General features: G+C 49.6%; 2 protein-coding genes across 3 annotated transcripts in view; one reads left to right on the top strand and one right to left on the bottom strand.

Annotated features, from left to right (window-relative positions):
- MLLT10 (MLLT10, histone lysine methyltransferase DOT1L cofactor) overlaps window positions 1-6,007 on the top strand; it is a 104,208-nt gene extending 98,201 nt beyond the window's left edge. Inside the window, exons 15-20 of one of the 2 annotated variants that reach the window (XM_026039445.1) lie at window positions 750-938; window positions 1,353-1,441; window positions 1,575-1,888; window positions 3,458-3,560; window positions 4,132-4,332; window positions 5,332-6,007. In XM_026039445.1, coding sequence (XP_025895230.1) covers window positions 750-938; window positions 1,353-1,441; window positions 1,575-1,888; window positions 3,458-3,560; window positions 4,132-4,332; window positions 5,332-5,400 — 965 coding nt within the window. In that variant the 3' untranslated portion in view covers window positions 5,401-6,007. The remainder of the gene's footprint in view (window positions 1-749; window positions 939-1,352; window positions 1,442-1,574; window positions 1,889-3,457; window positions 3,561-4,131; window positions 4,333-5,331) is intronic. The other variant, XM_026039446.1, reaches the window with a different exon arrangement.
- Window positions 6,008-7,941: 1,934 nt separating this feature from the next.
- DNAJC1 (DnaJ heat shock protein family (Hsp40) member C1) overlaps window positions 7,942-24,810 on the bottom strand; it is a gene marked incomplete at its 5' end in the record, with an annotated part of 94,977 nt that continues 78,108 nt past the window's right edge. The window contains 4 exons of the mRNA XM_026039480.1: window positions 7,942-8,116; window positions 8,771-9,243; window positions 9,614-9,662; window positions 21,695-21,814. Of these exons, the coding sequence (XP_025895265.1) occupies window positions 8,048-8,116; window positions 8,771-9,243; window positions 9,614-9,662; window positions 21,695-21,814 (711 nt within the window). The remainder of the gene's footprint in view (window positions 8,117-8,770; window positions 9,244-9,613; window positions 9,663-21,694; window positions 21,815-24,810) is intronic.

Consider the following 24,810-nt stretch of genomic DNA (forward strand, 5'->3'; position numbering starts at 1 on the left):
TTTAAGTCTAAAATGCCTGTTTCTGTAGTTTAAAAACAACACCCGAACTYAGTATTCTTGCTGATGTTGGCCGTGTCCTCCTGTGCTTTTGTGTCTCCGTTATGTTCTGCTTCCCATAAAAGTCACCGATTGGGGAAATAATTCCTTTTTTCAAGTTGTGCTTAATAAGWTGATCCACGAGTGAGTAAACTCAAAGCATGAATGATGAGTAGATCTCTAGGATTCCCATATCCAACAATGTTAGTATTGCTGGAAATGATTAAGTTAAAATATGCGTCTTTGGATACCAGGTTAATTTTTGTGTTATGTTTTATTGAACACGTTATTTGTGTTGCTAGTCTAAAGTGGTGTCTGGTTGGTATTTTTATGAATGGTATCCTGACAAAAATGCTAATTGTGAGGAAATTCATGCAGAGATAATCCTTTAAACATGATAGCTGGAGGACAGGTTTAGCTAAGTCTTATTGCATCTCATTTGGGCTCACTGAGGGTTCCTTTGTATGTTCTTGAAGAGGAGGGATAAAAGCTAAATCCTTGGGAAATGACCAGATGTGCCTAGACCAGTAGACTTATGTCTGTAGTAGGCCCAGAGGTCACGTTAAACAAATACAATTTAGAATTTAAAAAAGTGGCCRTCCCTGTGGCTTTACAGTCACCCCCGAGCCCGAGTTGGGGAGAAGCTTCCCCTCAGCTGAAAGGAAGACAAACCAGGCAGCTGTGAAAGATAAAACTTGTTTCTTTTCCCTTAGTTTTAGGAATGCTTAAATCATTACACCAGCTTCAGGTGGAGAACAGGCGCTTAGAAGAGCAGATCAAGAACCTGACGGCTAAAAAGGAGCGGCTTCAGCTGCTCAATGCTCAGCTCTCCGTTCCCTTCCCAACGCTGGCGTCCAACCCGAGCCCTTCTCACCAAGCGCACGCGTTCCCAGCACAAGCAGGTGAGCAGAGCCACGTGCCCACGGAGCCAGGGGCCGGTTTGCATGTAGTTGGTGGGAGGTGCATCTGCGCGGCTAATGGGAATAGGCTGCTGCTTCCTATCTTGGGGATTTTTTAAAAAATGTAATATTTAAAAATAAATGAGAAGACTCGCATGAGCCACTGCTGCTTGTTTCTGTGCATTTTCCTTTTTACTTCAGTCTGGAGCATCTCTGAATCTTTTGCTTTACCAGACATTTAGTTAATATTTTTCTAGTTGACTGTGACTTTAAAATTGACTTCCTGCTGACTTGACATGTTCTGTATTTACCTTTTGACATTATTTTGAAATAATTGTTCTGAATTTCTTTTCACCTGATGGAAATTTAACAACCGTGTGTGTCTGTGTGTGTTTATTTTTTGATGAATTTCCTTAGCACCCAGCACTGATTCCTTGAACAGCAGCAAGAGCCCCCACCTGGGAAACAGCTTTTTACCAGACAGCTCCCTGCCCGTGCTAAACCAGGCAAGTTCCCTGCCCGTGTTGGACCAGGTAACGTTTCCTGGTGGTTCTCGCCGCCAGCGTGGGGCGGGCGGCTCAGGGCTGCCCCGTGTGGCTGCCCCGCGCGGCTCAGGGCTGCCCCGTGTCTGCGCCCTAGGAGGTGACGTCGAGCGGCCAGAGCACGAGCAGCTCCTCGGCGCTGTCAACGCCGCCGCCGGCGGGGCAGAGCCCGGCGCAGCTCAACGGCGTCGCCGTGGGGGCCCTGGCGGGCGGCCTGCAGCCCGTGCCGCCCGCCCTGCCCGCCGTGGGCGGCATCATGGGCGCGCTGCCCGCCGGCCAGCTCGCCATCAACGGCATCGTGGGCGCCCTCAACGGCGTCATGCAGCCGCCGGCCTCCCTGGCGCAGAACGCGTCGCCGCTGGCCCACGCGCCCGCCGCCGTGCACCCGCTGCCCACCACGCTCAGCAACAGGTGAGGGGCGCGCGCCCGGCCCGCCGCCTGCCCCCGAGGGGCTGCTTCGGCTGCGTCGCGTGCGAGTTGGTTCCTCTGCAGCTTCTCGCTACCCACGTGGGCTCTGCTCCTGTTTGTGAGTGGCGGTAAGGAGGGGATTTAATGGCAGTGGTCAAGTTAGTGGCCGTAGTTAATGGCAATAGTCAGGTAGCCTGAATGGTCAAGTTGGACTGAAGTTGTTTTCGGTCAGGCTTTAGGGAATGGCAGAGCATCTCCTTTTCTTTTTGAAGTGTCCTGTTTTAAATCTAGCGGCATTGCCATGCAGATGTGACCGTGTAAATGTGCCTGGGGTGTTTTCCAGCCCACAAGAAGGAATTGTTGGAGCAGCCAGGAGGTCTCCCGGGCCGGGGGATCCCCGGCAGCGCTGCCGTCCGCAGCGCGAAGGGGACGAGGGCGAGAGCACGTGGAGCAGGGGAGGCAGTGGGCCCACTGGGGCGCTCGCCCTGCTCGCACACTAAAGGGGTTTGGAGTGGCATTCCTTAGGGATCTCCAAATGCACAGGAAGATCCATGTGGGAGTGTTGCTGATAACCTTGTCCCTAAGCAGGTGCAGTGGGCAGTGCAAGTTGCTGCTGCCCCAGCTGCAGACAAATGGGTAACGAAAGGAGACGGCTGCTCCCCAAGAAGGGGAACGGGCTGCAGGGGCTGGGCATATTCGGGAGCAGAGGGGAGCCTGGGAGCCTCGATTCCCTCTTCCCGTTGCCCTGTCCCTGTGACCCTCCTCACACCGCAGGGAGGGGGCCCTTTTAAGTGTCATTTTAGGATATTACAGTAGGTGGCCAGCTGGAAGAGAAGGCAGTTGTGTTGGAAAGGTGCAGGGGTCCCCGTGTCCTGCGCTCTCTCCTGGCGGCCCCTCGGGCGTCCCGGGGCGCCCGTGTCCCGCAGCGTGCCCGGCGACTGGGACGGCAGCTCGTGTTCCCCGCCGCGCTCGGCGCTCCTCCGGGGTGGGAATCTCCCTCTCCTTTCGAGGTCTTTCACGACCACCTCCTTCTACTGTGAGGTTTTGGTGTCTTTTGTTGTATGCTCGGAGGAAAAGGTGCAGGCCAGGCAAGCAGCAGAGTTAATGCAGCCCTTAGATGTGGTGGGATCCCATGGAACTGGATTAAATCCGTGTTCCTTTATGATGGAAAGGCACAGGAGAAAACAGCTCTGCTTTCCTATCTTTTTGTGCTGTTCTATAATTAAAAGAATTCCCAGACGTTGCAGTGTTTGGCTGCTCTTGGTAACCTGCGAGCTCCAGAATATGGGCAGGCAGTTTCCCGTGGAAATCCCTCCCAGACCTGACCCCGCTGGCCGAGTTACCGCAGTCGGGCAGAGGCTGTGGGGCAGGGCTTGCCCGTGGGGCGGGCAGGGCCCGGGGCWGTGGGGAGGGAACGGGCGCTGATGCCTCCCTGTGGAGCAGCAGCAACGGGCAGATGGGCTGTCCCGAGGTCGTTCCAAACATGTGCGGCCACAGCGCCGGCTGGAAACTACTGTGCCTCTGTCCCCTACTCCCTTGTGAMCTCTGGTCTTGCCCTGTCCCACCCCGCAGTGCCTCGGGACTGGGACTGCTTCCTGACCAGCAGAGACAGCTCCTGCTCCATCAGCAGCACCAGCAGTTCCAGCAGCTGCTGAGTACTCAGCAGCTCACGTCGGTGAGTGCAGCCTGGCGGGAGCGCGGCGGGCTCTGCTTTGTGGAGGGGATGCGGGAGGGCTCTGCTGTGCTGGGTTCCCGTGGTGCCTCCTTCAGCCCCGTGCACCTTCCCTGGACACGGGGGCTCCTCTCTCAGCACCCGCTGAGGGCAGCAGAATTTGGGACCTGGTGCTTCAGGCGATCGCCTCTCCCCGACCCCACCGTGACTGTAGCAGAAACATCCTGCGAGTCGGATGGTGCTGGCTCTGCTCTGCCCTGCAGAATGGGCCTCCTGGCAGCTCTTGCAGCCCTCTTGGAGCTGCCTGCCTGGTTTTGGTGCTCGGACAGTCGTGGGTTGATGTTCTTGTGTGCTCTGTGTGCCAGCGCTGAGCTGAGCTGTGCAGAGCTGCCCCTCTCGGGCAGCGCAGCCGGCACTGCCTGCCCTGGCCCGCTAACGTAATCCAGTCGATTAACTGGATTAAACTAGTGCTTGCCCTGGCTAAAAATGTGGGCAGGCAAGAACCCAGGGAGGACCTACCATTCATTAGTTAATTCTTGATTACTATTTTTTTCCCCCACTCATGCAACCCAAGGAACAGCACCAAGCCCTTCTGTACCAGTTAGTGCAGCAGCAGCACCAGCAGCACCAGCAGCACCAGCAGCACCAGGCCGACGTGCAGCAGCTGCAGATCCCCATCAACAACCTGCTGTCGGGCGCGCAGGCGGCGCCGCTCGCCGCCCCCGCCAACCCCTTCCTGGCCATGCACGGCGAGAGCGCCGCGCAGAAGGTGACAGTAAGTACCCTGCCCGCCCCACTGCCACGGGAGCCTCCTCGCGGGGTGGGTAGGGGACGAGCAGCAAGGTGTGGCCCTGTGGCCACGTGTCACGGATGGCGGGTTTCCTTCTGGTGCGGCTGCTTTGGGTTTTGTTTGTTTAAGGCTTCAGTAGTAGCTAGCGAGTTATTAAGCAGTAGTAGTTAGTGAGTTAGTGAGTCCAGTCCAGAGACTGGACAGCTTCCCTTTGCTTATTACAGCAGTGGAACTTCCCCTGGACATTTAAGTCCTTGGAGAAGACCTGAGGTGGCAGCACAGTGAGAAAAGAGAAGTTGTTCTGCAGGAACAGGGCCACGTGCCTGCAAACCTCTCCCTTCTGTTCCCAGGCACCGAGTTCTGCCCAGCTTTCTGGGTGCAGATGCTGCCATTTGCTAGCAGGCTCCTTGCTGTGACACTGCAAACGGTCCTGCAAAAGCTGGTGATACCACGTTCAAGGGAACCTTCAGTGTCTTCTGAACACAACACTTAGAAATAAGTGTTTTTAATTGCATTTTATTATCCAAAAAAAAGTAATTTTTCTATCCCATTTGCGAATGGGATTAAAAAAAGAATTCCTGGCACTTGAGAAGGATGGGGTGAATGAAGCAGGGGCTGCAGCCTCTTTGCAGCCGCTCCGCAGCCCCCTGGGCGCGCAGGGGCTGCCGGAGAAGCGGATCCGGGCGCAGGGAGGCAACGGCCCCTTGCTGGGATGCAAGTGGTCGTGGTTCAGAGCAGGTCGTGGTTCGGAGCAGCTCCCAAGGAGCCTCGTCCCATTCCTTCAGTTACTCTTTCCCTTCACGCTTTGGCTTCTGTGATGCACGTTTCTTCTCTACAAGTGAGAGTAATTTATTTGTCTATTAGATAGCTGTATTAATTTAATCTCATCTGTGATCTTGTCCGGGGTGTATTTTAACTCCGCTTTATCATTTGCATTCATTTAATTCTACTGAGCTCTGTATTTTATAATCTGATTTGTAGAAGTATTTTCTCTTGCACAGAGGCTCAATGATAAAACTGGACCAGTCGCATCAGAGAAGAGCTGACGTCTGAGCGATGCCGCCGCCGCTGCCGCCCTGCCCTGCCGCAGGCTCACGGGCTGCACTGAGCAGCTGGGTAGGCCGCGATTTACTCACTTGTTGCACTAAAATGGAAGTACTTGTTCATGTTTCAGACTGTGAAAAGAGAAAACCCTGCAGACCATAATGTTATGTCCATGTGATGGTACTAAGTACAAATTTGAACATAGAAAAATATATATGCTTGATCCTTGAGTACTACTCTTCTTACCAGTTGAAAGGCTAGGAACTCTCCGCAGTTTGGATTACTTGGGTTTCAGAGCAGTAGTTTTAAAAAGAGCCCCTGCCCCTTCCCCAGGCGGTCGCATCTGCTGCAGCAGCAGTGCTGGCAGCGGCAGCCTGGACCTGCTCCTTGGCGTTCTTCCTTCCACATCTCTTTTGAAATCTGACTCATAAGGGAATCCACTTTTGAACTTTTTACTCCTTTAAATTGCTGTCGATACAGAGTGCGAGTTTTCCCTCAGTGAGAACTACAGTTGGGAATCCAGAGCTGTTCATTTTGGTTGTAGGTTTTAGAGTTCTGAGGTTTTTAAAGAAACCACTTTGGTTGAGATGCGAAGTCCTCTCAGCAGACGAGGCCGCGCTGGCACGTGCAGCGCTCGGCCTCAGCCAAGTGCCTGTCGCTACCTCCGCCCCGGGGCGGCCGCGCCGCTCCCGCGCCCGGGACCCGCCGGGGGCACCGGGACCCGCCGGGGGCACCGGGACCTGCCGGGGGCACCGGGCCCCGCCTGGTGCCGCCTCCGCACCAAAACCGCGAGCCCCTTCCCGCTGCGCGGGGCGGCGGCTGCGCGGGGCGATGCGCCGGGGCCGGCGCCGGGGAGGCAGCGGCGCCCGGAGCCGCCCGCGGCGAGACCTCCACTGTGGGCTTAGTTGGGAGAACGCGTTAATCCTGCAATATGGTTCCGAGTTAAACATTGCACAGTTCTTACCTCATTTCTGTACATAAGGTTTTGTGAATCTGTTTTGTATTGTGAAGAGTTCATAAGAAAACATTGATATTTTGATTTGTAATATTTCTAATTAGTAGATTTAATTGAAAAAAGGAAAATAATTTATTTTTATATGTTCTGGGGAATTTTTTAAAAATGTCACAAATCACTTTTGTAGATACTTTACAAAAGTAAATCAGTGGTTTATTTTACTTACTCAACCCACTGGTGAATATTCTGTAACAATTTGTACAAATGGTAAAATGAAAATGTGCTGTTATTTTGACTAGATGTAAAATTCCAAGTGTATGAAAAGATATGTACAAAGCTTTTGTTAATAAAATTTTAATAATGTTTATAGTTGCATTTAGTTGTGTTGGACATGACTGTTGCATTAAGAGATCAAGCTCTCTGTTACTGYTACATGGCAATTTTCACAGTTGTGTGTTACCACTAAAACTTACCACAGCTTTTAAAGCTGTTTCTCCTTGGAATTCCTGCTTGCGGGAGCCCTTGGAGGGGGCTGCGGGATGGGGGTGCCGGGAGCTCCCCTGCCACCCGGTGCAGCTGCTGCTTGCGGGGCTGCAGTGCCGGGATACAGGGTGTGTGTGTGTGTGTGTGTGTGTGTGTGTGTGTGTGTGTGTGTGTGTGTGTGTGTGTGTATATACATATATATATATAGAGAGAGAGAGAGAGAGTTACCTGCTAGAACTAAGCCCGTGCACTGGGGAGGGACCGGTGTTCCCGTGTTTTGGGCCACCGTGTCCAGGCGGGCTCTGGCCGGGGGGGCTGCAGCCTCATTTGGGGGTCGCTCCCCGGCCCCGGTTCCCGCAGCGCCCGGTGCCCGGCGCTGGCTCCGGCCTCAGCGCCCGGCAGCCTGGGGAGACCTGGACTGGAACCAGCCCCTGCCCCACAGCCCGGCCAGGCYGCCAATGGGAGCAGGCTCCTCCAAGCCGGAGGCGTCGCTGCAGGGAGAAGGGCGGCTTGGGAAAACATCTGGAATGCCCAGGGGCCTCGTCCTGCTCCTGTGTTTACGAAAAAGGTCAGTCCTTGGTATTACTGCAAACCCCTGCAGCGCTGCTCTCCTTGACTGACCTTTAAAGACCATCAAGTACCTCTTACTCCAGTACTTAGGCATTGTATAAATTGTATCTTTTGGATAATGTAAAATASAGTAGCGAGAGAGGGACAAGACCCAGTACAGCATTTCAAATCGAAAACTGAACTGTAGTGAATGCTGATTGTGGTGAACATATTATTATTAACATTATTATTAACATATGTTGATAGACACTGTATAGAGCAGCTGCTCTGTGCAGGTAAGGATGTTGTCTTGCGTTTATCTCTGGAAGCCCCGGAGCTGCTGGACTAATCCCAGGCCTGCTCCATGTTCCCAGCTCGGCCCTCCCTCCCTCACAGCAGCCCTTGGAACCTGGGGCATTGCAGGGAAGGGCTCCCGGGAAAGGGGCCCGGGGGCCGAGACACCAGAACCGGACCCAGGGACCCATCCACCCAACGACACACAGGGCACCTCGGGACGATCTGCGACGGCTTCGGATTTATTGGCATTGTCTTTTACTAAGGCACATGACGTATAGAAATAGCGAGGTACAAGATGCAGCTTCCTGCCCGGGAGAGTCAGARAGCTCCCGCTGGGACAAGGACGAGTTACGTTTCTGCTGTTGAGAGCGTTCAGTTTTTAGCCATTTTTTTCTTCTGTACCAGTTCAACAAGCAACTTGTATCTTGCTATACACTCCTCCTAAAAGGAAAAGCAAAAGTGTTAATTAAGATTTGATACATTAATATTGCTTTAAGTAGCAGCAGCAGTACGAGTGGCGGTGGCTTTTTTATTTTTTAAATTATCCATACACCCAATTTCAAAGGAGAAGCTCCAAGGAGGTAGCTCTGGAGCGGTTCCAAACCTGCCTGGCTGCCACCCTGTACCCCCTGCTCTGGCTGTTCTGCTGGAGCGGGATGGACTGGATGATCCCTAGGRGTCCCATCCAGCCTGCAGGACTCCATGATTCCAAGGGGACGGCTGCTCAGGGCCCAGGCTCAGCCCGGGGCGGAGCAGGTCGCGCTGCAGCTCAGTTAGTTACACCCTTGTTCACTGAGGGGGGGCGGTGCAAGAGATGCCGTAAAAACAGGGGCAAAGCCAGGCACCAGCCTCTGGTTACGCTCTGTGACTTGAACTTTGTTTAAATTCTMATTTGTTCTAGTTTAAACATAAGCTATTTTGACTTTCATCATCTTATAGCAAATAGAGTTAAATGCACRTATTAAAGAAAAAACRGTACAAATGACAGTCAGGTGCTTCAGGTTGTGCTCTGGCTGAGAGTTAGGAGCTGCGCCAGCGGTAACTGTGCGGGAGCCCCKCGGGCACCCTGAGGTGCAGGCAGGCCAGCGGCTGTACCTTGCTTTTTCCAGGAACACACTTGGCTATTTTATCCCAGCGATCTGACGTTCCCTTCGGGTGCTGCTGCAGGGCCATTTCCAGCAGTTTCTGCTGGTTCTGAGTCCACAGATCCTCCGGCGTTCGGCTCCGCTCCCTCCTCCTGCCCTCCTCGTCGCTGTCTTCATCCTGCTCCGCGCTGTCGAAGTCCCTCTGGCGCCTTCCCCTGCCCTTCTCCTCCGCCCCGTCTCTGGCCGCTGCCGGGAGCATTTCGAGCGCCTTGAGCAGCTTCCTCCTGCGCTGCCGGGTTTCGCTGGGCTCCGGGGGCTCCGCCTGGAGCCACGGCAGCGCCAGGACACGAGCGCTGCCTCCCGCCGCCGCCTCCTCGTCCTCCGGCTCGCGCTGCGTGATCATGTGGTCGGGCAAGCTGAGGTTCACTTTGACGCTCCKGGAGTTCTGGGCCAGGCTCTTCAGCTCCGAGAGCCTAATGATTCCTGCCGGGAACACGACTGTGCTTAAAAAACCTGCTAGAGGTTCCCCAACAGAGGGAACTGCCTGGAAGAAACCCAGATATCTGGAGCGGTGCAGGGAGAGGGCAAAGCTCGCAGGGCTTGGGAGCTGAGGGAAAAMGTCTGGGCAGCCTGGATGGGAGCCCCATGTTCTGGGACTGGATGGACCCCTTCCAAGCCAATCTGTTGGGCGACGCCGTGGGGCAGGAAGCTCCGGGGGGGTTTTGCTGCTCTGCTGTGTGCCCGGTGCCAGCCAAGGGGCACCGCGACCCGCGGGATCRGAGCGGGGCAGCCCCGGGCACGTGGAGCAGCCCGGCGAGCCCCGGGATGGAGCAACATTGGGATGAGCACCCACCTGGCGCGCAGGCCACGGCCTCCTTCACCTGCTTGGCCTTCATGGTCACCTGTGCTCAGCAACACAGAGAGAGAAAGGGAAAAAGTGAGGATTGGTTTAAAAATGATGTATTAATTTGAAGATATTGTGAGCAACTTAGCCCGGCACTCCAACACTGCGCATGGGCAGCCCTAATGGCAGTAACTTGGCAGATTTTGTCCTTTTARAAGTATCCTTAGTTTAAATACTGTAAGCAATGCTGCACATTTCTATTACCACCACCTAACATTTGGGAGCACTTTGGCTATTTTGGGTTTTCTTCTYCCGTTGTCCTGGCACTGAGCAGGGGAGCAGAGCGGCCCTCGTGCATTCAGCCCTGGACACACGAAATGCCAGGGATCGCCAAGCCCCTCCCAAATCCYGGTGGCTCAGGGAAACGTTCCCTGGACACGAGCACACGGAGGACGGAGATCTCTGCTCCCGCTCACAGCTGAGGCCGGGTCCCGGGAGAAGAGGCCCCAGCCRCAGGAGCCGCGGGAAGGAACCCAGCAGCTTCCCCCGCATCCCGAACGAGGAGGCCCCCTTGTTCCCAACTTCCACGTGCTGCTCAATCCACCCCACAGGTAGAAAGCAGCACTAGCTCCGTTTGAGCTGCTTCTAATCACTTAGATAGGACTGTGTTATGTGAAGGGATCCAAGCTCCTTAACTCAAGTACCAGCTGCAGCTGAATGCGTCTTAAAATGTAGCACGGAAATATTCTGATTTCTTCGTTTTGAAAATATTTCATGCAGAGGTTTGAGACTCTGCGGCCCTGGGACCAAAGCCAGAAACGGGCACTAGCCTCTCTGGGACACCGGGACACCCGGAGCGGAGCCCAGGCCGGCCCTGCTCCTGCTTGGAGCTTCCCTAAAGCGGGGAGCAAACGGCGGGCTGCGGAGCCGGGAATGCCACCACGTGGAACATGTGGGCTGTGGAGCCAGGAATGCCACCACATGGAAAGTGCGGGCTGCGGAGCCGGGAATGCCGCCACGGGGGACGCGTGGGCTGCGGAGCCGGGAATGCCGCCACGCGGAGCACAGACGCGGCCGCCTCTGCCCAGGGCAGGCAGGCGGCTGCTCCGGTGCCGCGGGTTGTGTCCGGCACAGCCGGGGGCAGGATTCCCATTTGGATCCACGCCRGATCCCCATCCTGGGCCGCCCCCTCAGCACCTACCACCCTTTGGCGCCTGCTCGGAGCCTCCCTCCCGGGCTCCTGCCCGCGACGCCGCAGGACCTTCCTGAGAAAAGTGCTGGAAATCCTTAGGAAAGGGACTGTAGAACTCAACAGCAAGGCTTAGCAGGGAAAATAAAAATTACATCCCATCTTCTAGGATTATTAAATTTAAATGAGAATGTGATGAACAAAAAATCCCAGTTCTAATTAAAAAAAAAACCCAAACCCTTCCCTCCAAGGTTGATGCCTGGCTTGGATAATTCCGGTTGCTAGAGCTGCAACACGGCCCAGTTTTAGCCCCGGATGCAGGGCTCTTTGYAACAGGATTCAGGGCTGTTTATAAGCGGAACCCCATGCTCTGCCGGCCGCTGCGCGATCCCATTCCCGCAGCAGCAGGAGAGGCCCCCAGGCCACCACGGGAACGACCTTCCTGGGCCTCAGCTCCCACCAGGGCCTCTGGGTCCCGCCTGCATCCTCAGCCCGGAGAGTCTCCACAGGGCCGGGACTTGGCGGCACTCAGAGCCGCTGAATGGAGCCGACCCTYCGTGTCCGTCGGGAATTCCACGAGTCCCTGCGGACCCGCAGCGGGCGGCCCGTGGCACCGCGTGCAGCAGCCCCCGTGCCGCTCACCGCAGCGCTGCGCCGGGAATCGCACCCGGAATCGCGCTGGGAATCAGCCCGTGCACGCGCACCAGGCACCCGCGCCTGAACCACGCTACTGATTCTGACACACTTCCTTCCCAGGAGGATGTGCAGGCAACTTCCGCAGCCGGGAAAGGGGGAGAGAGAGAGGAGCCTGCCCTGAGACGAAGCACAAATAAACTCAAGCAACGGCAAAGGGGCTCCCTGAGCTGTTATCTCGAGGACCCCGCTCTGCGTCCAGCACGCGGAAGCTCTGACATTGGAAGAGCTCTGCAATCAGCGCTGGATCTTACAGCCCCACGCTGCACATGCAGCCAGCTCCGCATTGMAAACGCTGCAGGTCAGTACCTTGGATCCAGGTTCCTTTACAGGACAGATGTTCCCAAATGAGGCTATCACTGGTATCCCCTAACAGATACTAGTTTTGCTGTTATCTGTCTAAGTTAGAACTGAAGCAGCCTCCCACTGGAGCAGGGAAGGCTCTGGTTTCATGTTGCGGGGGCCGCCCCAGGCCGGCGGCAGCCTCAGCGCCCGGCGCCAGCCCCGCGCTTGGGGCCAGCACTTGGTAAATGCCTTCAGCATTCCATCAGCACACGCTGAGGCTTCCTCCCACTCTTATAAAGGCAGCGGGACACCTTGATGATTAGGGGGTTTTATCCACCATCCTCCTCTCTTCCCTTAAAAGCCCTCTGTTTTGCACGGGTGCATCTGCAAGTCCTGCTTTAGGTACCGGCTAAGCCCACTCTGAGTTATTCCACTTGAAATTTCCAGGTATCAYTTATTTGTCAGTGCGCTCCAGCTGTCATTGCCATCAAGGCGCTGACACAGGAAAAGAATCACAATGTGTCAGGATCAACTTTCCAAGGATTATTAGGGACCCACCTATGCGGAATGTCTAAAATCTCTATTTCCATTTGATTTAACGATTGGTCTTGCCACTCAGCTTTGCAGTCTTCTCTGATGCCAGTTCCTCCTTACTTTCTGACATTTAAGTTTCTTTATAATAAAGTTTAATAAATAAACAATAATAAATAAAAAATAAATAATAAAAAATAAATAATAAAAAATAAATAATAAAAAATAAAAAATAAATAATAAAAAATAAATAATAAAAAAACTATAACAAACTTTCTGATTTAAATTTCTTCACCAGTGATCGGCAGTATCTGGAGGCTGGGTCCACAGCACTTTGAAGAGCAGAAGTTGCTCTAACTGCTTTTTCTGCTGCATTTCTCACCCTGCTTTGATTAGTATTCTTTCCCAGGGTGACAGATCAGCTAYTTGGAAAAAACCATTCTCCAGCGTATAAAGTAGTTGCAGAAATGCAGTTCTAGCCACCGCTGCTGTTAGTGCATAATGCTGGAGCAGGGAAGTTTTCGGGTAAATCACGAGTTTCACCCTTGTTATGGGATCTGTGCTGTGCTAACAGACCTGTCATTGGCAACAGCCTTCACCGCAGACGCCAAGTCAGTCCTTAGGAAACCCTGTGTCCGGGGCCACTGTGAAAATCGAGGCTCCAGACCATAAAACTGATCTAAAACTGCCCAAGTCGGCATGTGCAGAGAGGGCAGGTCTCATATTCCTGCACACCCTCACAGTGCTGAACAGAGCAACTGCATTACTCTACAGAAACCAACGTTAAATGCTCCTGTTCCTGTGCACAAGGAACCAAGGAATCTTTGTGGCCCCACAGGGCAGCGGAAGTCACAAATCCAGCCCGGTAACCGCTCCACGTAGCAGGCTCTCTTAGACAAGGAACACGACAGAAAGTGCTGGTTGCAGCAAAATACTGAAGCAGAAACGGAGCCCTCTTAGTTCAGGACAAGTTTCCTCCCGAGAACCCCCTCTGGCTTCAGCTTCCCAAGTCGTTCCGCTGCAGGAGGTGGGACGGCAGCGAGCGGGAGCAGCAGCCCCGACACGTGCAGCGGGCGCCCCGCTGCTCCGCGCTCCGCGTGCGGCTCGGGCCCAGCCCGGACGCCACCAACCAGGACACCTCAAACATCCCTCCCTCATCGGGACACCGGGCTCAAACCTCCRGCTACCCGAGGGCACTCCTGCCTCCTCCTCCAGGTGGGACAACGGGCGATCCAGGGACAGCAGAGGCAAAACGTAACTCGGGGAGAGCTCGAAGCAACTCTCAAGCTGCAGGGACAAAACTCGGCTTTGCTGGCACGGGAATGCACCGCTGGATCAAGGSCTGCACGGGAAGGCATCGCTGGATCAGGACTGCACTGGCATGCACCGCTGGATCAAGGGCTGCACTGGCATGCACTGCTGGATCCGGGCTGCACGGGAATGCACCGCTGGATCTGGGCTGCACGGGAATGCACCGCTGGATCCGGGCTGCACGGGAATGCACCGCTGGATCAGGGGTTGCACGGATATGCACTGCTGGATCTGGGCTGCACTGGAATGCACTGCTGGATCAAGGGCTGCACTGGAATGCACCGCTGGATCTGGGCTGCATGGGAATGCACCGCTGGATTGGGGTTGCACGGGAATGCACCGCTGGATCCGGGCTGCACGGGAATGCACCGCTGGATCAAGGGCTGCACGGGAATGCACCGCTGGATCAGGACTGCACCGCTGGATCAGGGGCTGCACGAGAATGCACTGCTGGATCTGGGCTGCATGGGAATGCACCGCTGGATCAGGGGTTGCACGGGAATGCACCGCTGGATCWGGGCTGCATGGGAATGCACCRCTGGATCARGGGCTGCAYGGGAATGCACCGCTGGATCAGGGCTGCACCAGGCAGTCACCCAGGCCCCAACTTGGGGGTTCCGACAACAGCATCCCGGGCACATGGATGGATCCCAGTGGGACAGGGATCCCTGCTGCAAGGGCCACGACCTTCCTGAGCCGGGACTGGAGCGTCTGCTGCTCCCAGCGGCTCCCCGCGCTGCTCCAGCTGCCAAGCACCAGCACCAGCTTCCAGAACTCGCGCTCTCTCTTAGCTGGTCCTTGTCTTTGTGCATGTGCTCCTTCCGTTCATACTGTGGAAAAACGTAAAGTCTGTGGAATTATGGAAAAAACTCTTTAGAGAGAGCTCGTAAGGAGCTAGGGCTAATACACAGCACTGAGGAATATGCTGAATCTGTGAAGTTAATTTGAGTAAAAACCACATTCTTCTTAAATCAGAAAGCCAAATAGAAGGATTTAAATTCCTTCCAGGCTTTGCCTCAGCAGTAGTTTTTATGGATCCAACCTTCCAGAAGAGGGAGAAGAAACTGCCAAACTGAAGCTATAACCAAAAACACCATCATGCTGCACCTACTCTTCCAATGGCTTTCTCAGAGCAACCATAAGTATTTAAAGAACTGTTTGACCCAAGTCAAATAATGACCCAATCCTTTATTTTCATGCAACACACACAAAACCCATGCTTTATACACTGCTTTTCCTTCCCGAGACTTCTGGAAAGCTGCCGAGTTGCCTTCCAGTTTTAGCGGGTCAGGGAAACTCTCAACACCGGCACGTGAAGCCAAATCGCTCTGCACTTTTGGCAAGTGCCGTCTGTGCAATTCGCTGCATGGCTTGAAACGCAGTTTTCCACCTGGGCTTTGGCCCTGCCTTTGGCAGTCTGTGCTTGTCAGCGCCTTCCTGGCTCGTGCAGCGGGGTGCAGCACAGCCGTGTGCGTCCGCAGGGAAAGCCACACGTTGTGTTTAATGCTAACGCAGCAAGTGCACGTTGCTCCGAGCACTCTTGGAAGCGACGTGTTGGGAATTTTAACCAAACCTGCTTAGTCCGACCAGTCGTGGCGGTTCCCAGCTCTGCCAGAGCCGACGGATGGGGCAGTTACCTCAGCAGAGATGGGAGCCACCGTGACTCCGAACACGTGGGCATTAGATCCCTTCCCGGGGCTAGAAGATCCGGACTGTGCAGGGGAGCTCGGGGACAGCTGCCCAGGAAGAGGGATGKGTAAAAGCAGCAGCAGCGGTGGAGCTGCCTTCAGCACCTCAGCACAACAGCGTCCTTGCAGGAAAGCTGCTCCGCTCTCCTCCGTGAGCGGCTCTCTSCCTGACGTGCCAGGGATGCTCCGGACACGCTCCCTGCATCACGACTCGCAGGGATCAACGATGGGAAGGCCACTACCTTGTGCCCCCGGTGCACAGCGTGTCGTGCTGCCCGGCTCTGCCGAGACGGGGCCGCTGTGGGGACGCACGGGAGGGAAGTGCCCAGCAGGGAACAGCCAACGGCCCCACGCAAAATCCCCCCCGGCTTCCCGGGACCTCTGCAGGATCACACGGGTGCTCTGGGGGCTGCACACGCAGGCTGGGGCACCCACATGCCCCCCAAATCCCGTTTGTAGATATTAATGCCCTTCTTTGGGCCTGGACCAGAGCWAAGTCTTCATACCCCAGCGAGCAATGGGATGAGCTGTTTCTCAAACACATGCAAGTCAAACGCAAACAAACGCAAGTCAAAAAAACCGCTGCAAGGCGAAGTTTCAGAGCACCAACAACTCCAGTAACCCAGCGACCACAGCGCACGAAATGAGATACAAAACAGGCACGAAACCACGCAACGGCCAAAAGCAAAAAGAAACTAATGAACTCACGGGCTTCTACACATGGCTTATTTCTCACACAGAGGCTCTCTTGCTGAGAAGCATCTGCCGAAAGCAAGAAACCTGCCTGACGGTGGAAAGTCCTGTGGAAAGCCGCACTGAGAGCGGGGAGCGCGGGGTCCCCGCACAGGCACCCCGCAGGGCTGGCGCGCGCGGCACACGGAGCCGAGCGCGTCGCCTTCAGCCCCGTCGCACCAGTGACCGAGGCCACTGCACAAGGATGAAACCCGAGAGCTCCTGGCCTTTAATTTAAAAAACCTGCAGCTAATAATCACATTAAAGTCTGTTTGGCATGCCAGACAGCTTTGGCTTCCTCTGTTATTTTTACAATTTGAACGGCCTTTGTAGTTACTAAAATTAATTTATGCCTTTCAGCAAACATTTTTTAAAACTTTTTTTTTAATCTAACAGTATAGGCATCATCAAGTACAGGACACTTCTGTAATCTCTCACCTATTTTTTTCTCCACTTCTGAGTTAATCAGATGCTAACTATCACTTATTTCAAATTTTCAAAAAGGCTTAGCATTTGTCAAATCAAACTATTTTTCGCAGAAAAAACAGCCTTAAAACTTCTTTCACAAGTTACAGTCTATTATGGGTATTCAGATTGTTTAGAAAATTCAAACAAACCTTTTACATTTTGTTTTAAAAGGTCAATTATTTCCTTAAGTACTGCAGGACGGGAATGCGAGCTAAGCCCGAAGCRACGAATCCAGCAAGGAAAATGGGTCAAGGAACAGATGTCGGGAGGACGACCGAGCGCCGTGYGCAGGTAACCAGGTCAGCAGGCAGGAACTCTGATTAGAGTAAACCCAACTCCATTTCCCTTTCATAATCAAAATACTTGAAAATCTAATTTATACCATGAGCCAACTGCAACAAAAGTGACTTAAAAAGCTGTYGATGCTTTCAATTGCAAACGCAATAAAATGCCATTGTATTAATTCAGTTGAAAATTATCTTTAAGGAAAAAGAGATTGGTAAATCCCCACTAGGTACACAATAAAATGAGAACTGCCAACTTAAATAATTAAGCATACATAGTAAGCASAACTTATCTATTTTGGGTTATTATTCATTATTTAATATTGTTAATTGTGTAATTTCGCCAAAACTTAARTACTTGTTTATGACAAACAATTTTAATGGCAGTAGAAAAGAAAAAGCACCTGAAAGATGCTTTGCAGGAAGTACTGAATTTAAGAACAGACAAGTTAAGGTATATGCAGGGATTAGTAACCAAATATCTGGCTTTAATTCKACATTTTTAAAAAGCAGTTCACACATGCTTCCAATTGAAGGAAGGTTTTGTTTCCTCCCCCTTTCCTCCTAGGTATCTTGCACTTGTTAATCTAATCACAGACCATATGAAGAGAAGGACCCAACCCCAGGCAGAACCTCTACCCTGATGCTGCTCCTCACAGATGCTTGATTATCCTGTGCTTAAGAGCCTTCAGATTGAAGGTTCCACAACCTTCTTCAGCATCTTCTTCCTCTGCTTCATCTTCATTGCAATTCTTTTCCGTTCTCATTCATATCTGTGGTAACTACCCAATTTGGAGTAACATCACCTTGCCCTACACACATGATGAAGAACACAAGTCTCCACAGTGCCCCTTTTATACGTCTGAAGACCTAAGTCCCCACTTCTGTATTTTCTTTCAGTTCAACAACATGAATTCCTTCACAAGCTCTCCTTCCAGGTCACACTTTACACACCTCATATTTTCTCTAAGCTCTCCTGGACTTTCTACAACCAAGTCATGTATTCACGTGCAACACTGAAATCTAGCCTCAAACCGAGGATGCAAATGGAGCTGGGGCACTGTCCTGTTCACGTATCTCAGTAACCTGTTTGCTTGGCTGCATGTGCCCCAACATGCCCTTTGTTGACATGTCTTTAGCTCACCATCTCCTCTAATTGCCCTTTTCTCCCCTACTTTCTAAGGGCTGCTAYGAGCCACTTGTTCCCCATCTTTTACCTGTGAGCCTGATCACTATCCCTCTGTATGACCYTGTATATATTATCTGTGCAATTTCACCTCACTCTTTGCCTATAACTTGTCCAACTTGTCCCGATCTTTTTGAATTCTACTCTGATCTACCAACACACTCACAGTTCCTCTYATCTTTGTGGGAGTTACAAATTATGAACAGACCTGAGAAGCACTCGCACTATTCCATCATCCTCACTCATCCAGGTTGGACAGATCCAATCTTGATCCATTCCTGTCTTTGACAGTGAACCTCTGATGATTCCTGCAAAACTTGTTGGGTGGATGCCCCATTCATGAAGCAGTGGCTCCACAGGAGACCTTATGACACTGCCTGATCCTGGACAGCAACTGAAAAGGGACTTGAAACTCCAAGCTTGTCTTTAATTAATGRCATTAATATTAATATATTAATTAATATATTGATAAAGTTAATATTAATGTATTATTAATATATTAATGGTATTACTGATATCAAGTTAAAGACATTCTGGAGAGTTTCTGCTAGTATTTTCTTTAGACAACCATATTTTCTTTAGACAAGAACCTTGTTTGAACATTTCTGAGGTATCAAAAGAGAGGTTCTAGCAAAATCAAGAAAAACTTTTTTCCAAGCAGAACAAGCCTCTCTGGGAATTAAGAACAGACACAAACTTTTCAGCTCTTTTTTATAAGCAAAAAAATCAATACTAAAGATGCACGAATCTGAAACYTTTTTTCCAGGCCGTTTGAAAGCTCCCAAGCAAATAAAACCACAGACCTACGTTAAAGCAAAACCGTGTAATCGAAAAGCTGACCAAAGTCAGATACACTCACATCAAATCACTTTTTTTCTCTCTTCAGAAATCGCAGAGCAAACCAGTACTGTTTGATATATGAATTTACTTTTAAAAATAGGAAAAGAGCTCTAGACCTTCTAAAACTGAATTTGTTTGGGATTGGAGGAATGAATTTTACTGAAGCTCTCCTGGCATGTATGAAGGATTTCATACATTTTCATTTCATACCTTTTTCTCCAAAAAGTACTGAAATATTTTTCTATCTCCTTCTGCTAAGGCACAAAGTTTTACACTGGGATTAGTTCCCACTGAGGCCTTGAGTCAGAAGCATCATCAGAGAGATCATTTGTATTGGATTACTTTAKACCATTTTTATTAACACCTTTCAGGCTAATCTACTGGCTTTCAACACTTAAAAATCACATGTAAACAAATGAACTGTAGCTTCTAAATGCTTTTTCTAGTTCTCTAACTATGAAAAGCAAATTTAGAAAATTTAGGTAATTTAGTCTCAAGAACAAACAAGCAGAAATTGGTTTGCAGTTAAAAAAAATGTATCCTGCATCACAAGAAAGTAGGAAAAAACATTATTTTACTTGTTTTTGTTTGTTTTGCTTTTAAAAAAAAAGAGGCTTACTTGCCAAATACTAATGCACGCACACTAACTCTCTCCTATCTAATGTTAAATTAGTGGTAAATATGGAATTTCTAAGTTGTAGGAGATTGCAAGTTAAGCTACACGGGCTATTTCAAAACAGAAATTTATTTCCCTGCACGTCTCTCGGTGGCCAGTGAAAACTGCCTGCATATACAAACACCACAAACACTTCTTTCCTTGTACAAAAAAAAAMCAGGAGTTTCCTCTGGCTCTAGTGTATTTTTTTTTTCTCCTTTCTATCACGGTGGTGCCCAAACAAACTAAGTTTAGGAAACCTTGCTGTAAATTTATACTCTACCTCTATGTCTCTTCTGACAAGTAGGAAGGATAAACTGCTCATCTTGGTAAGTCACTGAGTGCATACTCCTTAAGCAGTTCCCAGTTTAAATGTTCCCAATATTGAGGTAGTAATTTGAGAAGCAGGGGAAAAATCAGGAAGCTTTTAAGTGTTGCCTCTTAAAACGTAATCAGTAACCATGCAATGCAATGGTAGAAGTAACAGAGACATCAGTAATGAACCCAAGTCAGAAAAGCTGAACTAGCATTATCAGGAGTGGGAATTCTTCAGGGAAATAAAAAGCTGTGTGGAGAACACTTACAGTTGGAGGTCACCAGAAGTAAAACCAGAGTGTGCTCAGACCTTTCTCCATACATAATCCCCCCTTCCAAGACTCCTCTTTTCTTCTAAGAATGACGACAGTTTTTAGGACATGCACCTTTCCCGCATTTCCCTATCCAGTTCACTGAAAAAAATGACCATATTTCTCCAAACATCCCTCCTAACRGAATAAGCAACTTTCCAGGACTGGACATAGGCAACTACAGTGTCCAAACAATGTGAAGCAAAGGGTTTTTTCTGAAGAAAGCTTTTTATACCAGTTTTTCAAAGTAACCTCAAAGACTTTTTTCCATGCACATGGCATATTATCAAGTGAAATAATTTTACTATTAAAGTCTGTTCAGAAAAATGTAGCATTTTTTTAAAAAGTCATCCCTATTTAGTACTACGATATGAAACACGAAACAGATGCTCAAAATAATCAGCCTTTCATTTGCATAACACGTTAGTAACTTCTTGCTTATGTCCACATCAAGATCCTTATAGCTTATCCACAAATTATATATCTCGTTCTAAAATAGTATCTTGCTCTAAAATGATATATCTTGTTCTAAAAATAAAATTGCTGCTTTTCTAGTGTATACAAGTAATGTATATTTATAATTGTATAATGTATAATTATGTATAATATATACATAATTAGAAAGATGAATTAAATCTTTAAAAACAATGTTTGAAAATATCTTTTGCTGATTATGTTAACAGGAAGAGGGAAAAAAAAAACCCTAAAAAACTAAACACATTAGAAGCTTGCAAAAGGGCCCAAAGGTTACAATGACTTAATGTTTCACTCCAGCCAAAGACTTTGTTTCCCATCCCATTATTTAAGATAAATGCTGAAATATAATAAATAAGGAACATCTAATCTCAAAATGTACATCGACAAATTTAAACAGTATTCTCATTAACCCTTCCCAGAACCTTTTAAATAGGGTCAGTGGAAAGGGCTTTCAAATGGTCCTCAGCAGACACGGTACATCATGTTCTAGTAATCTATTGCTTAAAAAGGAAAGGTCTTTTACAGCCAAGCCCCAGAGGGTTTTAAGATCATAACACTAAAAATCCGTAAGTACAAACTTTCTTTGATATACGGTTCAATACTATAAAATATAAATTAACAAGGATATTAATCATTTTCCATAATAACCAGGCTATAATCTAGAAAAACGGACCGAAAGAGAATCATACTTACCACTCGTTTCACAGTTTCCCAAGATATTCCAGTTTCCTTACGGGGAAGCACCTGTCTAAACACCATTAGCTCATCCACACACTTTGCAGGGACCGGCGTAGAACAGCAACGTAATCTCTAACCGATGACACAAATATCCCCTCGTAGCTGCAGGCCGCTGCTATGAAAAAGCAGCGTTTATCTGTTTGTGGCTGCAGTAGCTCAAGGCTCTGCGCACCACGCAGCCCATCGGTTACAGCTGTTAACTGCGGAGCAGGGCACCGGCTGACATCTGCTCCTGGCACAGTCACTTAATGGTTCACTTCCAGGTCCTGAAAGGACTGCAGCCTCTCGGCAGRGACGGTGTGGGACCCCGTGTCCGCCCGCCTCCTACGCTGCCTGCCCGCTGCTGGCTTCCCCCTCGCCTCGCAATGCAAATCTGGGAGCACTCACATCTGCCACCGATCGACCCAAGTCGTGAGCAATCTTCTCCCATCGACCCGGGGTCCCCCCTGGGAACTTGACCATGCTTCTTGTCAGCTGGCTCAGGTCCTCCTCTGTCCACTCAGGCGCCTGCAAAACATTGGTACGACATTCATTACGCTGGGATATTGCACACGTTTTGGTGGGGTAAAATACTGGGKCGGGGGGGAGAGGGAAAGCATTTATCAAATCATGTAAAAAACAAAAAAACACAACCAATTTAGTAGCTTCAAATATCTGGGTAGCACCACCCTATTTCATTGCAGAAAACGCATAAAAATAACAGGAAAACAGTAAAGTTAAAAATTACAAAGCCTTAATGTTCAAAAAAATGCATTTTCCGTATGATCTACATTGATCTATTTAATTTTTATCTACACAATGTGGAATGTACAGTACAACAATGCAGAGTAAAGCTCAAAAGCAACAATATTTCTATTAAAGATTAAATTGCAGTTTGAAATTTAAAAAAAGAAAGCTGGCTTTTTTTCTAATTTCGAATGCAAGATGTGTTTACCAAAGCATAAGAAAACGTACTCATTTTTATATTTTTAAAATCTCCAAACAAAACAGAGCAATCACTTTAGCTCTTTGTCGCTGTAATCACGGTATGTTTTGRCTTTCCTGGATGGCGGAGATGAAATCTGTTGATTCCAAGAGCCCACCAGGCCCTCCTGAACCAAACGCCCGCACGAGGCAGCAGCCTGGCTACAGCTCCCAACCGAACGGATCCAGAATCCAGTAACCAAAACGCATCCGAGTGCTCCACTCCAGGTGCATCCCACAACCTGCTAAACCCAGCCTAAGGGCCAAAGGCAGGGAACAAAGCCAGGGAGCGCCCTTAATTGCGGTGGTTGGAGGCCGGGGCCGGCCTCAGAGCGCAGGCCGCGGTAGCGGCCCGGACACTCGCGCGTCGCYGCCAGGCCCCAGCCCTTGCTTTGCTACCGGCCACTCGGCCGGTTTTATTTATTTTTAAGGCATTCTGTATGACATACCCCTTCTCATCAGCGCTGCCGCTAATGAAGGGGCATCTCTCGCGGAGCCGGCATCACAGAGCCATCAGCGGCGAGCCGCGGCCAGAGGTGAGTGACCCCGGGGACCATCCCGGCAAGGGCAGCAAAGCTCCGGCCTGACACTAATCCCGCCTGTCATTCTCCCACTGTGCTCCAACCGCAGTGACATCCGCCCGCRCACCGCCGGCTTAACGGGGCCCTTCCTGACTTTTTACTGTCTCCCCCAATCAATGGCTCCGGCGTGCTCTTTTCACCATGTCCAAATGGCAGCTTCGCTCATAATCAGAGCGCGCTGCTCCCGCTAAAGGGCTTCCCGAAAGGCCCCGCCATTTGCATTCATTTGCAAAGCAAACTACTTTTATTCACTTTGTTCTGCTATCAAGAGTGTTCCCTGAAGCAGATAAATTGGCATAAATACAACCTGCCACTTAAAAGACAGTAAATAATAGCCAATGGGAGCAAGATTTCATCAGTCGCTCGGGTTTGGACCCATGTAGTCCTTTATTCAAAGCTGAAAGCCCCAGACATTCATATTTGTACTGCTTTTAATACAATGTAAAATTCACATTAAACATAACGTGTTTAAATAACATGTGTATGTGCATGTTAGATCTCACACATACATTACATATATAACCACATAATTACACTCCAGCCTATAGAAGATGTGCTAAATACACTGCACATCTCCACACTGCACAATAACTTTTAATACTTTCTTGTACTAAATAAACATACTTCACATAATATTTTATCCAAAAATATTTCCCTGAGATTTTTAGAAGGGAAGTTTTGGGATGCTTAACACTTTATTTCTAAAAATAAAATTTCATCACTATAATTTACACTACAAATATTTTTAAAAGACTTTGGTTAAAAAAGCATCTTCAAAAATTAGTGAAAAAATTCCTAYAGCAAACATTTTAGTATGCAATTTACTTTTTGAGAACAAAACTTTTTGAGTTATTCTTTCTAACTGCACCTAAAGCATATCTGAACCATTACAYGCAGGAATCAAGATGATCTTTTCAGTGACATACATACACTGGAAGCTTTCTGTTATGTTTTATTTTCAGACTTTTTTGGTAARCTTTCATTAGGCAATGTGCTCAAAACTTTTAACACTTGTTTTTAAATACTACAGAATTCATGAGCTTATCTCCCTAAACAAAGTGACAATCACTCTATAGATCTGTAAGTAATTACATMGCTAACTCAAAGCTCAGGAATCCACTAGCTAGAGTAAAATATCAATATATTAATCTTACTTCAAGCCAACAATAATTTTAAGAGGGGAAAAGATCTGAAACACTTATAAATTCAGAAAACTTTGGAAAAGCTTGTAGAAAGGTCCCTTCCAACCTTAGAGGTCCCTTCCAACCTTAAATATTCTGAAATATTCTGAAAGGCTGCTGTTAACCATTATGGCTGTAAAGACCTTTTGTGAATTTGCGGTTCCTCAGCAACAGTTAATTGTGTCTTCAGATGCAACAGCGCCGACTGCGACCCAACTACCACCAGCAGCTACGAGGGTGGTCACGGTGTGAATGTGTTCTCCCCGTTGTAATCTGGAGCCAACTGTAACTGCGAGAGTCAACTGCATGCATAAACATACTGCTTTGTCACCTAAAACCATGTGTGTCCAATATCACGGAGACGCTGGGCCAAAATTCATCTCTACAGTAAAGTAATGGAAGCCACCACATGGTGAGGGGACAGCTGTTGTGACTACACGAGCATTCAGATTTTGCATCAGAAAAGCCCCRTTCTGGGATTAACTCTCCATACTGAATACAAAATGGGAAGTACACGGAGTTACGGTCTGCGGGCTTTGAAATGAAAATAAACAAGTGTAAATATTAAAAAATTCATAGCATCCCCTCCAATGATATCCCCTTAATATGCTTTATTGCACATAGCTCACAAGCCCCCGGTTCAGCCAAACTGCTCTGCGCCTTCCAGAGGGAATGTGACTGTGGTTTATTCCCAAGACCACTGCTACGCACGGACCCCTTCCTAGCGGTTACACACCACCTCTCGCAGCAGGACACAGCTACACACTAAGAGTACACT

This window comes from Nothoprocta perdicaria, unplaced genomic scaffold (assembly GCF_003342845.1).
Source record: "Nothoprocta perdicaria isolate Ctin4 unplaced genomic scaffold, notPer1 scaffold_23, whole genome shotgun sequence".
Classification (NCBI taxonomy): Eukaryota; Metazoa; Chordata; class Aves; order Tinamiformes; family Tinamidae; genus Nothoprocta; species Nothoprocta perdicaria.